Source organism: Mirounga angustirostris, unplaced genomic scaffold (genome assembly GCF_029215605.1).
Source record: "Mirounga angustirostris isolate CCGP_5_RB_7025 unplaced genomic scaffold, mMirAng1.0.hap1 SCAF_15, whole genome shotgun sequence".
NCBI classification, from domain to species: domain Eukaryota; kingdom Metazoa; phylum Chordata; class Mammalia; order Carnivora; family Phocidae; genus Mirounga; species Mirounga angustirostris.
This window is the reverse complement of record NW_026991723.1, coordinates 28530579-28547042: the sequence shown is the minus strand read 5'-3', so window position 1 is coordinate 28547042 and position 16464 is coordinate 28530579. Positions and strand designations below refer to the sequence as shown.

Sequence of the window (16464 nt, the reverse complement as noted above, 5' to 3'; positions counted from 1 at the left end):
CTGGTCAGCAGCAGGCCATGTACTGACAGGCCTTTCTGTCCTCCTAAGGAAAGCGACCTTGCCTCAAATAACAGATTCTTTGCTAATAATTTCCCTTTCTCCGCTCCCTCTCCCTACCTTTACAAACCTTTCTTTTTCCGTAGGTCTTGGAGTTCTCCTCTACTTGCTAGATAAATGGGAAGCTGCCTGATTCATGAATCCTTTGTTAAACCAATTAGATCTTTGTAATTTACTTGGTTTCTTATTATTTAACGCCTGATTCTATAAGAAGCTAATATATTAAAAACTTCCCCCACTTCTACTTTGAAACGGTTTTATTTTAAAACTTTATACATCAGTATAAGATATAAAAATTCAAAAGTTCTTGGACAAGTCAATCACACAAAGCTGTTCAAAGCAGCAATTAAAGAAGTCACAGAATCAGATCACAAGTTGGATCTCCAGTGGTTCGAGTGTTTTATCCCACACAATAAAGTATGATCAGTTGTAAGATAAAATTCCTCTTCTGCATATTCTGTCCCCAGTCAAGGTCTTCTTTATACCTTCAGCTCACACAATGGGAAAACTGGCTGAGGTAGCGATTCCACAGTGGTTGTCCCGGTCTTTGGCCATCAGTATGTAGCCCTGCATGCCCCAGTCCGTGCCCCAGCTGGAAGAAGACAGCATTTGACATTTATCAGAGGAATAAACATATTTATCCGTAAGAACAATCACACCTGATACTGAGCAATGCACCAGAGGCCAGGACAGATTCCGGAAGAATCCAGAGAGGCCGTTCCTGTTCATGCTTGAGTTTTAACCCAGCACAGAATTCTACCCTCAGACCTTTCACAGACTACAAATGAGAGACCATAAAATGCTTAGGGTCAGATGTGTTTCTGAAATAGGAAAACATTTCCAATTTAGAAATGCAATGGTACCAAAACTATCGCAGGACCCTAGCAAGCTTGAGACAGTATCTTACTGTGGTCATCACGTGAATATGTCTGTGTTCCAGCTAAGTGGGGTAAACACTGCTGGGATTTCAGAAGTGTGCTCAAGAGTTGGGGGACCTGCCTCCAAACATTGATTCCAAAAAGGATTCCCTTTTCAACTTTAAAGATAAGTATTCTTGGCTTTTTATACCTGTTCTTGACAATCCAGTATTTTTGGTTCTTGGGTTCTTCTCCTTGAGAGCCATAGCCAACCACCAGAATACCGTCATCCAGGTCTTCGCTGCTGCAGTTTGGATCATAATAAATGCCTGGAGAAGAGAAATTCAGTGCTGGGGTGAGGATCTCTGGGAACATGTGATAGTAACCCAGCCTATCAGCCACAGTCAGGGAGGCATTTCAAAATTCAGTTAAATGACATAACCCCAGATAAGATTTAAAAATTAGTTTTTATTTTTATTTATTTTTATTTTTTAGCTAGGCTAAGGATTTAGGCCCTCATCTAATATCAGCAGAAAGACAAACTGGTACAATCTCTTCTGTAAACAACTTGTCAAGAAACATAAAAGAGCACTCACTGACACCTTGTGATTCGACTTTGAGCATGTCAACTTATGGAAACAGCACAGGACACAAAATTACTTGAGCCAAGAGGTTCTTTCCAGTTTCAGTAACAGTAGTAAAATTCTTTGGAATGTTTCAAGGTGTAACAGTTAGAAAAAAGTAAAGTAAATAAAGGCATACCAGTTGAATTATGTAGCCATTTAAATATATTTATGATGTACTTAAAATCACGGGGATACGGGTCAAGTCATGGCTGATGGAAACAACAGGCACAAAAATGACATGTGCAGAAAAGACAACTATGTTAAATCTACACCCTCCAAAACTCTACATTGACTTCTACACACCAGAGTCAGTCTTACTGTATGTAATGGTGGTTTTCCCATTTTTCTGCCTAAATTTGTATGTAGACAGATGCTTACCCTTATGATAGAACTGGAAGGTATCCAGGCTAGCATCGATCGCAGCAGAGATGGGCCCCACAGTTGCCACTGCCACCATAAGGGACCCCTCATCCTGACGGCTGTCCATGAAGCCAGTGTCACTGGCGACAGACTGTCCAGGCTTGTATTCGCAGGATCCGTCCTTTCCAAGGGAAAGGGGAAGAGACTTGATTGCTACCATCCACCTCCTGGGGAACATGAGTTCAAGACAGTTTGCAGCTAAATGATTCCCAAGCCAAGTTCATTATGAAGCATCCCAGGAGCTGAAATGCCAGGGGTTGTTTTGAAATCGAAACATTAGCTGGTGGGCACCTGGGTGGCTCAGCTGGTTAAGCGACTGCCTTCGGCTCAGGTCATGATCCTGGAGTCCCGGGATCGAGTCCCGCATTGGGCTCCCTGCTCGGCAGGGAGTGTGCTTCTCCCTCTGACCCTCCTCCCTCTCATGCTCTGTCTCTCATTCTCTCTGTCTCAAATAAATAAACAAAATCTTAAAAAAAAAAAAAAAAGAAACATTAGCTGGTGTGTATTTCATGAGACACTCTCAGTCTACCTGTCCGTAAGAAGTTTCTTCATTCTGGAGAAATCTGTACTGTATATAGAATGGTATATATATGGCCACATAACATAGAAATAGGAACAGTTATATGGTAACCATCGAGGAGAGAACTGTGCCCGGCTAATATGGTTTAATGATGGTTCTGACGGTTTGCAAGTGTAGGGTCTACAGTTTAAACTGTGAATATTAAATATGGTGTCTGTTTTCTTTGAGTGTGTTCAACTCCAAAAAGCAGAGCTGGAAGCACAGGTAAGGAGCACTACTTACCTGTGCACAGTATGGATAGGATTCCTCCGAGTCCAGGCCTCCGTTGTCCTTCACATACTGGAAGGCATAATCCATCAGGCCTCCACGGCAGCCCTCATTGCCTTGAGACCGAGAGCAGTCCAGCAGGTTCTGCTCACTCAGTGACACGAGTTTGCCAGTTTTCCGGAACATCTGTCCTTCGAGGGCACCCATTGCACTAAAGGCCCAACAAGAACCACACAGACCCCGAAACCAAATAAAAAAACCCAAGACTACAAAACAAATATCAAGATTTGACAGCACCCACAGATCCGAAAACTCTTAAAACATCGTGAGCTGCACACGCTTCTCAGCCGACCACAGCAAGGACATGGATTCCTTTCACCTTTACTCCTGAGGGTGACCTGCTGAATACTGTCTCACCTGATTCTTCACAGGGGTTACGTAGCCTTTCTCTCTCCAGTCCACAGAGGAGGGGGTCTCAGCAAAGGGAGGTGCTTGGAACACGTTCCCCTCCTTGCGCGTCTGGATTTTAAGACCATTCATCACCTGCCTGAATTCTTCACTGGTCTTCAAGGAAAAGGAAATAGAATGTTGACAAGCAGCAGATTTTTTGGTAAAGTACTGAGGACAGGACGCACGAAACATTCAGCAATCCATGCCACCCTCACCAGGTCACCAAAGGCGTTCATTGCCATCGCGAAGCTGTGTTTCCCTTGGCTGTATTCCTGATTGTGCCGTTCAATCATTTGCATATTCTTTGCCCACACTGCTCTCCTCCATCCTTCTTCATTCTGCAGAAAGACATATAACCCATCATCTTTGTTTCTATTTAAAACCAACTCACCTGCACCAAACGGATGCGCTGACAGAGAGGACGGGAAACCCTGACCAGGGCTGCGCGGACGCTCCGGGAGCTGCTCTCCAGCAACCACGCAGCGGGACAGACGCCCCCACCGTTGTGCAGTCACGGTGCCCCGCTGACCGCCTCGGCTAGAGCGGCCTCAAGCAGCTACTCTCTGCTGTGAGCTCGCACCAGCACAGAACATCCCCTGGGGGTCTCACTGGACGCCGCAGCGGTTACCCACCTCGTCATACAGCTTCCCGTGCGCCGCCTTCCACCGGGACCAGCGCGCATCTGAGCTCTGGTCGGCTTCTGGAGCAGCTGTGGTTGTTCCCAAGCACAGGGCAGCCAGGAGGAGAGAAGGATGCATGTTCCAAAACCTAGGAAGGGAAAACACACGGGTTTCTGCTTAGACCAAACCACCTAAAAAGCCCTGCTCCTTTCTTCCGCGATGTTAGAGCCGCTAAGGTGGAGTCCAAACAGGAACTTGATCCTCCCGAGGGTTTCCACGGGGCGGTGGAGGAAGGCTGAGGGTGTGGCCTGTGCAGGGGGCCCGCTGCCCCGCTCCCCGCCCTGCGACCCCCCTGCCGCTTCCGGGGGACTTGCATCTTGGCACAGGGAGGGGCGGGGCCTGACAGCGAGGCGTCAGGGGAATCAGGCTGCCCTGTCTGGAGGGGTCAAGCGCAGGGACAGCGCCTCCTGGGAGCCCCGAACCCCTGACCCCCAAGGCAGGCGGCCGCGCTGGTTCTGCGACGGCCCCCGGCTCAGGCTCCGCACGAGACCACCACCTGTGGCCGTGCAGCTGCGCAGTCTCGATCACAGACGCGCGTCCTGCCGTCCAGAAGGCCTGGCAGTGGGTCGAAGCCGCCTTTTTAGGGTCGGGATCCGGCCCGGTCAGCCCCGCCCCCAACGCCTGCTCAGGCTGCGAGTGGCTGAGCCAGCCTGTGGGCGGGGCCTCTGTGCCCTGGAGCTCCGCGAAGGTGGGGACAGCTGAACAAGCCTGCCTCAGTGGACCCGCGAGAGGCGAGCTGGGGGACCACGGACAGGACTGAGGAGGGAATCCAGTCCCTCCCTAGGGACCCGGATCAACTAATTAGCAGGAATTTATGTGTTGGCAGGCGGTTCACGAAAAGAAGTTCACAGGGAGACCCAAGTGGGTTTCGAGCGTCACCCTGAGTATCCTTCAGTCCCAAAGTCTTTGGTTAAAATCTCCTCGAGGGCTGAGAACAGGATTATCTAGCCTAGTGGTGGCTCCTGTTTATTTTTGAGCAAAGGTGGGGCAGGTGGAGAAAGCAGAGCCCACAGGGGAATGTGTTATGACTGTTTCAGGGTGGGATGCCTCTGGGTTATGGAAAAATTCTGGAGAGGACTGGAAATCTCCAAACAGGGGATGCGTTGGGCAAGGCTCACGTGCTTTCAAGGAAAGGGACTGATGGGAGCGGTGTCCAGGGAAGGTTTGGCATTTTGTAACGCTCCTGTCCTGACTTCCCCATTCTTCTTCCCTCTCAAGCCTTTCTCAAAAATGACAGGAACGTGTTATTTACAGAGAAATCTGGCTTAATAAAAGGAAAAAAGGCGGAATGTAGAAACTGCTTTTTCCTCCTGACTCTCTGCATTATGGATTATCATGTTCCTCAGTATCCAATGTGCTTTTCTTCAGATTTAATTTAAGAAATTGTCTTACTTACCTTTACTTCAATGATTATTACTTTAATTTACATTTAATGTCAGGATTTAAATGACAGTTTGTGAAAATATCTTAAATGGAGGAAAACATACAAAATATACAAATGTAAATTTATATAATTAAAAATTTAAGGAACACAAACAGGAAGGGTTGTCACTAGTTGGGGAATGTCCTAACATTTTTCAGCAGAATTGAAGATGAGAATATATTTGACTGAGCTGACTCCTAGATCAGGGCGAGCCAACATTACTCGGGGCTTCTGTTTTGGGGGGCAGTTGGGTGGATAAGGGACAGAATGCATCTGTACTTTCAACTTGATTAATAATGACTCTCAACTGTGGGAGGAAGGTCAAATCTTTTCTCCCGTGACATGAGGTCTGAGGGACTGGCCCTGCTGCCCCTTCCTGCCTGGGGTATGTGGGTGGGGCCTTCTCCTCACACTGACACAGCCCTGAAGGGCCACTGCTGAGCCTTCCCACTGTCATCAGCCTCCTCCCTCTGACCACCTCATTTACGCTCCCTAGTGCTTCAGCAGTTCTGTCCTGAGTGGGTAATAGAAACATTCAAAAACCTTTCTAGAAAGTCACCAAAAACCCATGGATGACATTAAGACAAAGCTAGTCATATTTCTTTTTTTTTTTTTTAAACTAGTCATATTTCTTAAAGAAAGTAGTGTTTGGGGCAAGAAATTTCCATTTGAAGCTAGAGTTAGGTTTTCCCTCTTGAAAAACATTTTCCCCTTTGAGAAACATGTTTTCTACTTAATTCAGAGTTTTCCAGATTTATAACAACTTGAGCTGATGAATCTAGGCTCAAGAGTATTAAAGAAAGAAAAAAGAAATCTTACAGAAGTTTTGACACAAAATACTTCTGCAATGCAACAAGGCATCCCCACTTTTGTAGAAGCTACAGAGTTGGCTGGACTCCTTGGGCCCAGAGGCAACTGGCCCTAATATTGAAAATACAAAACAATGAAATACAATGTAAATGATCTGTCATTCCAAAATTATGCCTCTGTTCCCTAGGTCTGCAGGGGAGATAGTGTTTATTCATTGAACAAATATTTATTTGGGCCAATCGTATGTCAGGTGAGTGGTGAACATGATGCTTGGCAGGCAAGACACAGGGTACACAGAGAAATATTTACTAAGTCGGGCCACTGATTTTAAGACAACATAGTTTTCAGGTCAAATTTTGATTCTGCCTCTCAACAGTCATGTAACTTTGGCAAGACACTTCACCTTGTAGGGTCTATATTCTCACCTGTCAAAAGGGATTAAAAATGCCCATTTTTAAGGGGTATTGTAAGGATTATAGAGGATAAATTATATAGTGGTTAATATACAGTCCCTAACATGAAGCCACTATTATTATTCTTAAAGATGTTCTGGAATTTAAGAGAGTTCTTATCAAAACACCCTTGTTGGATCATATCCTAAGATGTAACACTTATGGTTTTAGAATATCAGACAATCCAGACATAATAGGACAGATGACAAGCCCTTTGGGTCTGGGGAGGGCCGAGCACCTGAGGTCACAGGACCCAGCAGAGATGGACAGAGGATTTCGAACAGATACTCAGCGGGAGCCATTCCAACATGCTGCCTCAGGGTGCTCTGTGCTCAAGGTTGGATGGAGAGTCAAGGACTAAGGTGATCTTGGAGTCTCTCAACCAAAGCAGCTTCCATCATCATGGCTTTATGCCCTGCTTGTTGAGTCGCATGATGCACTGAAATTGGTCATCTGTGGGCGGATTTTTGGGCAAAATGCACCGCTGAGTCCAGGCCTTGCCTTGGTGAACCTTGCTCATGGGCGATCCATCTGGGAAACTGGTGTTCTTCCCCATTTTCTCTTGTATCTCAGAAACATAATAGGCAAGTCAAAAATGACTTTGTAGACGTCTAGTGGATTCATTCTCCAATTGGTCCTGGCAAACTGGACTTGCCAGCAAACATGAGTGAACAGTTGCCTTAAACTTTCAGTTTCTAGATCCTGACCTATTCACACTCTAGTGGAGAAGGTGGTGGTTTGTTGTAAAAATACAGAGTATGTGAATGTTTAATTAACAAATGGAACAATTAACCAAACCAGTTACCTGGCTCATGAGCAACAATGTCACATAGTCCCATGTCATGTTCCTGGGGATGGGACAATAATGCATCATTGCCCTGGCTTGTCTCCTCCCATTAGAGCTTTCATGTACAACATGGTAGCAACTGTTTTCATGGATTCTCAGAGGGACCTTGGCCTTTGTCCTTCCAGCAATTTTTTCTCTTTCTTTTTCTTTAGTTCCTTCTGGTTTTTTTTCTTTTCTTTTCTTTATTAGAAAACAAAACGATTAATCATTATGAAAAACTTAGAAAGTACAGGTGAGCAAAAAAGGGAAAAAAAAATGTGTCCAAAATTCTGCTCAACTTCTTTGTGGCTTCTTGAAATCAGCAGACAACTGGGATGTATGGCTCACTCACCAACACTCTGCTTTGGGTGGTGACCTTTGATCACCATAATACCGCTTATCCCATGTTCCAGATGAATGAACTGATGTTGGGAGAAGTCTGGCAGCTTCCCCGGCTGGTAAGCAGGGACACAGGGTTTGATCTCAGGAGCTGTTACTCCAGACAAGGCAGCACGCAGGGCTGGGCCAGACCAGACCCGAGGCTGGCCATCAGTAAAGATCATTAAAGAGAATTGATGAGGACAATAGTTAATGCTTCATGCTACAGTCCTAGGGACAGCAACCAAGGGACCGCACCCCTCCCCTTGGCCCCCCCACAAAGTCATTACCCTAGGTACAGTCTCTAGCCCTTTGCCACTATGTCCATTTAAACATTTCTGGAAAGTTCTTCCTGTGTTCTGTGACTGTGCGCTGACTTCTGGGGAGAACTTCTCTTCTCCCTGCAGGAACCACCACCCTCTGCCCCAGCAGAAGTCCCCCATGCTTGAGTTATTTCTTCTAGAGCAGGTCCTGGAGCGGGGTGGCAGGGCTGTGGGGAGACTGTATCCGATGCTTAAGGGGCCCTGTAGCCACCTGCAGACCTGTGTCAAGGGGAGTGAGATTTTCTGAAATGTCAGTGTTAGTTTCTTATTTGTATTTCTTTTCTAGGGACATGTACCCTCTATAGCCAGGAACATGCTTGTCTCATAGACGATCAGAATTTTAACAATAGGAATGCAAGAGGAGAGAGTCACTGTTCGGCACTTGACATCCCAATTAGAATTCCTGAGTCCAGGAGGGCCCTGGAAACCAAGTTTAAAGAGAGAGAAAGGGCGCCTGGGTGGCTCAGTTGGTTAAGCGACTGCCTTCGGCTCAGGTCATGATCCTGGAGTCCCGGGATCGAGTCCTGCATCGGGCTCCCTGCTCAGCAGGGAGTCTGCTTCTCCCTCTGACCCTCCCCCCTCTCATGCTCTCTCTATCTCATTCTCTCTCTCAAATAAATAAATAAATAAATCTTAAAAAAAAAAAAAAGAGAGAGAGAAAAAGATTTCCTAATCCTAGGGCCCAATCTGAAAACCTCACATAAGGTCATTGCATGCACGAATAAGTGTACTTTGCCTAGTGGAGTGGGGGGAAGAGGGGAAAAGTGTCTCCCTGACACAGGGAGAGGGGCAGGAGGTCCCTCTGAGGGGAACAGCGTGCTTACACTGATGCCTATACTCATGCATGGCTGGTGGGCTCTGGAAGATTCCCAGCCCAGCCTTTGGCAAAGAGGCGTGAAGATCACGTATTTAAAGTGACCAAGACTAGCAAAGACAGACTGCTCATAAGACCCCAGGGCCCTTGCACAGCCATGGGAGGGAGAAGAGACTTCTTAAAGAATGAAGGAGGCTGAATTTGGCACGAGTGGCTCCAAGTCAGATTTATTTTAAGAATAATACAGGGATATGATAGTTCTTTTTTTTTTTTTTTTAAAGATTTTATTTATTTATTTGAGACAGAGAGAATGAGAGACAGAGAGCACGAGAGGGAGGAGGGTCAGAGGGAGAAGCAGACTCCCCGTCGAGCAGGGAGCCCGATGCGGGACTCGATCCCGGGACTCCAGGATCATGACCTGAGCCGAAGGCAGTCGCTTAACCAACTGAGCCACCCAGGTGCCCCTATGATAGTTCTTGATAGTATGGGTAGTAATTATACCCAAGGGCAGGGTTAGTCACAGTTGAAGATGAAAGGGACTCATTATGTCCCAGAAAGTGCAAGGAAATGTATAGGGTTGCTGGAATGTGGGAAATTAAGGTTATAGCTTCTCCTTAGGCCATTCCTATAATTCCAGTGGAATCACCTTAAGTTCAAGTCTTACTTAGCCGCTAACACGATGAAGGTTGACAAACATAAAAAGAAAATTCTACAGTCTCTCTAACAGTTTAAGACATTTGTGTCTCATCAGCCGTGTGTGCTCAGCTTCGGGTTCCTGCGTCCTGGCTGGGGAACTCCTTTCCCACACCCGACTCTCTTCCATCCAAGTTGTGTGCATTCCTGTTGCAAAGGGGACTGTTCTCAGTTGATGGCCCATGATTTGCACAGTGGCGTGCTCAGTGAGCTCCGAGGAATCCAAGCAGTCAGGCACAAATCCAATCCAGGCTGTGCCAAATGGTGTTACTAGACTGCTCAAGGGTACGTGTCAGGGGATGGAATCCCCATGGCCACGAAATACTTCATGGAAAGGGGCCTGTGGGGCTTGCCCTGCATTTCTATGCACAGTGTCTGGACAAACAATAACAAACTTGACAGCCACACTGCCCACAACAGTCTGGTCACTAGTCTAGTGACTTGGAGAAAAAAAGGACCACTGGATGATTTTTTTTAGGATAAATTATTCAATAGAAAGATATATCCATTATTCTAAGACTCTAACACTCCTTGTTTTCAAAATCTACTCTTTCTCTTCTTCATGGCATTACAATGTTTCAGAAATGTGTTTTGCGATGTTGGTGACAACAGCAAGCAGCCCTTGCTCTATTCTGAGTGGTCTTACTTGGGAAAACAAAGTGTCAGTCACCCGTGTTCTTTATGAAATATTACTACTCCTTGAAAATCCCAAAGTGTGGGAGCTTCAGGCTCCAGAGTTTGGAGGCAAACAGTAGTAAAATTTATTTTTATTTCTTATTTTCAGGACAGCACTCCTACCAAAATGATGAATGAAACTCATCAAGCCTGAAGTCCACCTTTGTCCAGTTTACGGGGGATAAGTTAGATGTCACCAGGAGAAAGCAATCAGATAAAGTCACAAACCAGAACATTCCACCAGATAACCAGTTCTGCATGTGGGCCCTGCGGCTGGGTGTTCTCTGCATGGAAGGGTCTTTAGTGGGGTCCTCACTGCTTACAGCTATGTTGACTGATAAGGTCCCCCAGTAGTTTCCCAGTGCCAAGGTGGGCAGGGTCCCGGCTGGGTGGCTGGCTCCCAGGTGTGGGGATGTGAGGACGCTGGAGAAGTGGGGACCTGAGCCAGGAGGCAGGGGAACCTCACACAGAGAACAGCCCAGAGCCCTAGTGAGGTTGCGTCCTCAGTGAAGGGATCCTGCAGTGGAACTCAGCCTCTCAAACCAGACAGAGAAGGACACGGACAACCACAGACTGGTTAATAGTGTTGTCAATTCAACGAGTATTCTGATGAGTCACTAATTTCCACATGTCAGGAAACCCTACAGCTTACATATGAAAAAAATATAAAACGTGATGAGGGTTCCCCAGATTTGAAACCAATCCTAAAAATGCTCATGGCATTTCCAAAAATGAGTTTTGAAGCTGCAAGTTTTCTAAACTATCAATAATTATAATTATTAACTAATCATTTTAATCTCTCATGATGTTGGGATGATAGAATAATCTTTGTTTCGCTCAGAGTGGTGTTATAAAATCTGTTATAGGTAGCAAAAACTGTATTAAAGGTATTAGAAGGTGTGTCAACAGTTTATTCATATAATAATTTTTTCTGGGAAAAATGAAAACCAGAGAGAGAGAGAGAGAGCAATACAAATGCAATTTTTCCCTCAGCAAGAAGTGCTTCTCTCGTTGGATTTTAATTGTCATTTGACAAAACAAAAACCAAAAAACAACAAAAAAGAAGTTTCACCTCCAATCCAAAATGCAGGAAAAAAAGTTCATGAAAGTGTTTATCCCAGTTGTATTTATAATAGGGAAGAATGACTGAGTGTCTCAGGGTTGGGAATTGAGACATGGCCACACCGTCAGAGTATGCAGCTGTTAGCATTGTACTCTGTCTGAAGAGCTTTGAGTAACATTGAATTATTGCTATTATAACACATTAAGTAAAAAAAAAAAGCAGGATATAAAATAGTACATTTTATATGATTTAAGTTACATTAAAATACGTCTAGGAAAAAAACGGAAGATAATAAAAACTTCCATTACATCAAACTGCCCCAAAATCCAAGAGGGCCATTTCCTGAGCTCCAGGGAGGGTTGAGTCTAAAGGATTTCGGATGCTGACTTTTAGCATGCTGGACTGTCAGCAATAAATTCCAGGCTTCTCATGGGACGACTGGTCACAGAATCACATGATTCACAGGAATCAGCACCAGCCTCGCTCGAGGGTGACTGGTCTTCCCTTCTTGGAAGGCAGAAAGATGCTCATCAGCACTGGCTTCATGCAACCCGAGGCTCTGCAGAACCCCATGGGCTCCCCGAGGGGCGGGGATGGTATGGGGTTGTGGGGAAGAAGATAGTCCTCACCCGGCTCTGTTTGTCTCCCTGACCGTGGGAAACCGGCACCCGTGGATGCATCGGTCAGGGTCAAGGCTCTGGGCCAGGAGAACAGGTCTTCAGGGCCAGAGAATCCTTTACCTCATGAGACACAGACACAAATATACATGTGCTTATACACAATACACACAATCCACACACACAAACATATATAGACAGATGCACACATACGCATACACAGTTACACAGTATACACATAAATGTGTACAACTTGATACACACACGCTACATTGCCATATAAAGACTTAGCACAGGAGAATAACGGACCCCCAGGGGCGGGCAGATGGCCTGATACTTAGTGTGAATTGTTAATAATTTGGTAGTAGGATTTTGTCTAAATCTCTTAAACGCTTTGTTTCCAGACCCCAAAGACTGAGGTTGAAGCAAACTCTCTGTAACTACCTTTTAGTTGTAAAATTCTGATTTCAGGAGACAAGGCACATTATCCGCCAAGAGCTGAACTCAGATCCTGCTCTGTGCCCCCAGCAGGAGCCCCACAGGCTGGAGTGACAGCCTTGGGCCCCCGGGCAGGCCCCCCTCACCAAACATCAGCCCCAACGGTGAGGGCACATCACAGCCCCATCCCGGGGGACCTCTGCTATAGGTTCCTGTGGAACTTCTTTCCTGCCCCTCCTCCCCACGCCCACACTCTTCCCCATCCTTTCGCAGCAGAGACTTGGCCCTGTGACCTACCGACACCACCAGCCAGCCTTTGAGGCTGCGGGTTCTGGAAGATTAGCGGCTGTCCCCTGGGGCATGTCTGGCTCCGCCACAAGCACATTCCAGGGGTGCCATGGGAGGGGGCTGACTACTCCTTAAAACCCCCTTTCAGGGGCTCCTCCCTGACCCTCCGTCCTCCAGGGTGTTCCGCCAGGACCTGCGCTCCCGTCCCTGTCCTGGCCCAGCTCTGAAAGCTTCTGAGTCCCGGGCCTGAGGGATTTGAGGCTCCAGCCTCTCAGCAGCGCGTGACCTTTGGTTGCAAAGATAAAGTCTGACCTCACCCAAAGCACAGCTATAGTCTCTGGAAATAGCCCCTAGGAGCCAATTTTTCAGGCGGCAGTTGGCTCAAGCCCCGTGACCGACCTGGGTGAGCAGGTGCGTGGTCACCTGTCTCTGTGTCCCTGTTGTGAGCTGGGGGCAAGTGCTCTTAATAGGTGTTCAGCAGACGTCTGGGGGATAATCAATCAGACAACATTACTCCTCATAAAGTTTGGCCTGATAGTGTCCTCAAGAATCCAAAGTCCTGAAAAGACTACGGCATATGAAAGACTAGCCCACGAATGAATTGAAACTGAGGGGGGAAAGACTGTATAGCAAGGAAAAAGAGAAAAAAAGCCAAACAAAATTCTTACTTGTTCTTCCTATGATACCACTTTAAAGAAAATATTTTTTGAAATAATAAACATGAAATTCTTCCAAAACAAAATCTTTTTTTCCATCCCCCCTTTTGGGGATCCTGCTTTGCTGGATGCTCTAAACACAATGGATAATCTGGCACATTCCTCTGCAAGCTTTATTGTTACCTGGATATATTTACGTTCCAGCTTTATGTATTTTCTCTACTTAAAAGTGTTGTAGCAAAATAGAATATAAAATTGTTCATTTGAGCCACATTTCCCTGCACGGCTCAGGGACAGCGAGCACACGCACGGCGCTGGGCACTGTCACCACCATCCGTCCCCAGACCGTTTTCATCTTCCAAACTGAAACTATCGTTTTCCCTTTCACTAAGGCTTTCCACTTTAAGCTCAGATCTCCTGACCACCTTCTCAGATTTCCCGCCTGACAGGCACGTCGCCGCTGTGCATGTAGTAAGAGCTAGGTCAGCCCTTCACTTTGGAGTGGCTTTTCTAGGGTCACACCGTCAAGGTTTTGTAAGACCCCTGTGGACTCTGGACATCGATGGGGCCAAATGTGGTTTTGGCATTTCAGGGAATCCTCTAGTTGTAATTAAACCCCTTTCTGCAAACTGTCCACCAGAACCTCCACCAACAGTTTTGATTCTTTTTTGAAATGTGCCATCCAGATTTGGAGCCGAGCAGAACTCCCACAGTGGCCTCCAGCACACTCCACACAGCCTTCGGTCCCTGGGAAGCTCCTGTGCATATGGAGACCTCGGGCACCACAGGGCAGCCCAGGAGTGGGCTTTGTACCAAGGGCAGCACCGCCCAGAGGGGGTGAGGAGCCTGTTCCCGAGTGCACTTCACTGCAACACTAAGAAAAAGATCCCATGAGGCTTGTCTTTGTGGTTCCCAGGACCTTGCACCATCTGAGTCTCTCTGTGGCGGCAGGAGGGGAGCTGTGTTCTGGTTTCTTCCCTCCTGCAGGAGGCGGAGCTGGCTGCCCAGGATGGGACTTTGCCAGACACTTCCAGCCTCACCTGAGTTCATGCTCTCAAGACTCCAAAAGCCCCCCAGGAGGCTCCCCATGGTCTTTCCCAGAATGGGGCAGGGAGCTCCGTGGTCCTTAAGCCATTCAGATTTGGGTTGTAATGGTTCCCATTATGGCTTCAACATTGCGAGAGCCCAGGTGGCCACATCCTTTGGAACATGTTCCAATCCCAGCACCTGCATCAAAGACAAGTACAGACTCTTGCAGTCCTTTGCTTTTCTTTGCCCAGCATCCTCCCTCTGCCCCTTTCCCCTGTTAACACAACTCCCTTCTTGGGAAGAATGGCTCCTTTCCCAGACTCGCCCCAGGGTCCCCGGGGCCAGACTGTCGCAGACTCCACCTCCCCGCCCTCCATGTTCTGTGCAGGGCTGCTCGGGGACCCATGCGGGACCAGATCCTTCTCTGGGATTTACATACAGATGCTGCCAGAGACCAACATTCTGGGTCCCAGCGTCCCGGTGCCGCGTCCCTCCCCTGTGACGCTGTCTTCGAAGCAGGAGAGAGTGAAGTGACACAAGACAACGACGTCCCCTCTTGTGAGGCGACCACAGCCTCAATCTCAGTGCTGCCCTTTGCAGGCATGTCTCCGTGTGGTTTTTAGTTTTGTTTCATTTATGTTTCTTTTTCTCATTATAACATAGACTGTGTTTATTGTGGGCAGTTTGGGCAAAACAGAAGTGGACTGTATTCCCAGACCCACGGAGAAAATCGTTACCATTTTAGTGTTTTCCTTCAAATCCTTTTTCTTTTGTTTAAAATCTTGAGATTTTACTAAATGCAGGTTTTTTTTTTTTTTTTTTTTTTTAAGATGTTATTTGTCAGAGAGAGAGAGCACAATCAGGGGGAGTAGCAGACAGAGGGAGAAGCAGACTCCCCACTGAGCAAGGAGATTTGGGGCTGGATCCCAGGACTCTGGGATCATGACCTGAGCCAAAGACAGATGCTTAACCATCTGAGCCACCCAGGCGCCCCCTAAATGCAGGTTTTGTCACTGAGCGCTACCACGCAGGTCAAAGCTGATTTCCAGCGGGGCGGGGCTCTGGGTGGAAGGAAGGGCGGGAGCTGGGCACCTCGAGCGGGAGGTTTGCTCTCGCTCCTGCGGGCCGTTCCCCGCATGTCTGTACAGACTGAGAAAGCTCCCTGAATGCCCGCGCGGGGCCTCCAGGATTCCGCGTGTGTTTGGGTCACACAAGGACAGTGGAAGGGGCTCCCTTCTTCGAGTGAGAACAAATCTGAAAATCCTCTGGGCTCTTCCCATTTCCCCGTACCATTCCCAATTTTAGTAATAACACACCCCAGATAAGCTGGTGTTTCCATACGGGGGTTCAGGTTCACGGACTTTCTGGGCTTCAGTGTGGTTTGCCTGCTCTGTGGGGTACTGCTGGGTGAAAACAAAACAGAGATAAAGGATTCCTTTTGAATGAAAGTTCAACAAACTAATGAAACAAGGAGCATTTTATTTATAAAAAAAAAAAAGGAAAGGAAAAAGAAATAACAAAAAAAGAAAAGCCAAACCAACAACTTCTTGACTATACCTTATAGATTAAGTAAAAATAACCCTATTGATATACATGTATATACACACTGCATGTAGGTAGATACATGACAGATGTCATAAAATTAAAATTACATGCTTCTCAGGACAGAAGAATTAGGACACGTTCCCTCATATCTATTTAAAACTCTATCACAATTTAAAATCACTGCAGGAAATCTTGCTAACCTTCACCTTCTTTGATAGACTTCACAGACAGGAAGTTATGGAACCAGGACCTAATGTGAAAATCATCTTCTGTGCACCAGTGACAACGGACTGTCACATCACGGGTCAGGGGTGTTCTGAGTTCTCCCACAGACCTTCCTCACCTACAGCTGTGTCACCTTCTACCTGAGATGCGTGGGAATGAGGCAGGAGGACAGTCTGCAGGTGCTGCGTGGACGCGCATGTTGACGTTTAAACAAGAGCGACAAAGACATGTCTTTCCATGAAAACAACAATGGCCATGAAATGTCTAGAGAGGAACTCCTCCTTTCTATATATATATATATATAAAATGTGCGCTAAGGACCAAGGAGCTGC

General features: G+C 46.8%; 1 protein-coding gene across 1 annotated transcript; it reads right to left on the bottom strand.

Annotated features, from left to right (window-relative positions):
* Positions 1-296: 296 nt before the first annotated feature.
* On the bottom strand, positions 297-12896 carry LOC123842294 (procathepsin L-like). The gene is made up of 8 exons (XM_064578915.1): positions 12687-12896; positions 3830-3965; positions 3413-3535; positions 3165-3311; positions 2763-2933; positions 1919-2081; positions 1126-1243; positions 297-649 (listed from the first exon to the last, which is right to left on the bottom strand). Exons 1-8 carry the CDS (start codon positions 12749-12751, stop codon positions 550-552), a joined length of 1023 nt encoding a protein of 340 aa, XP_064434985.1. The 5' UTR covers positions 12752-12896; the 3' UTR covers positions 297-549.
* Positions 12897-16464: the final 3568 nt, after the last annotated feature.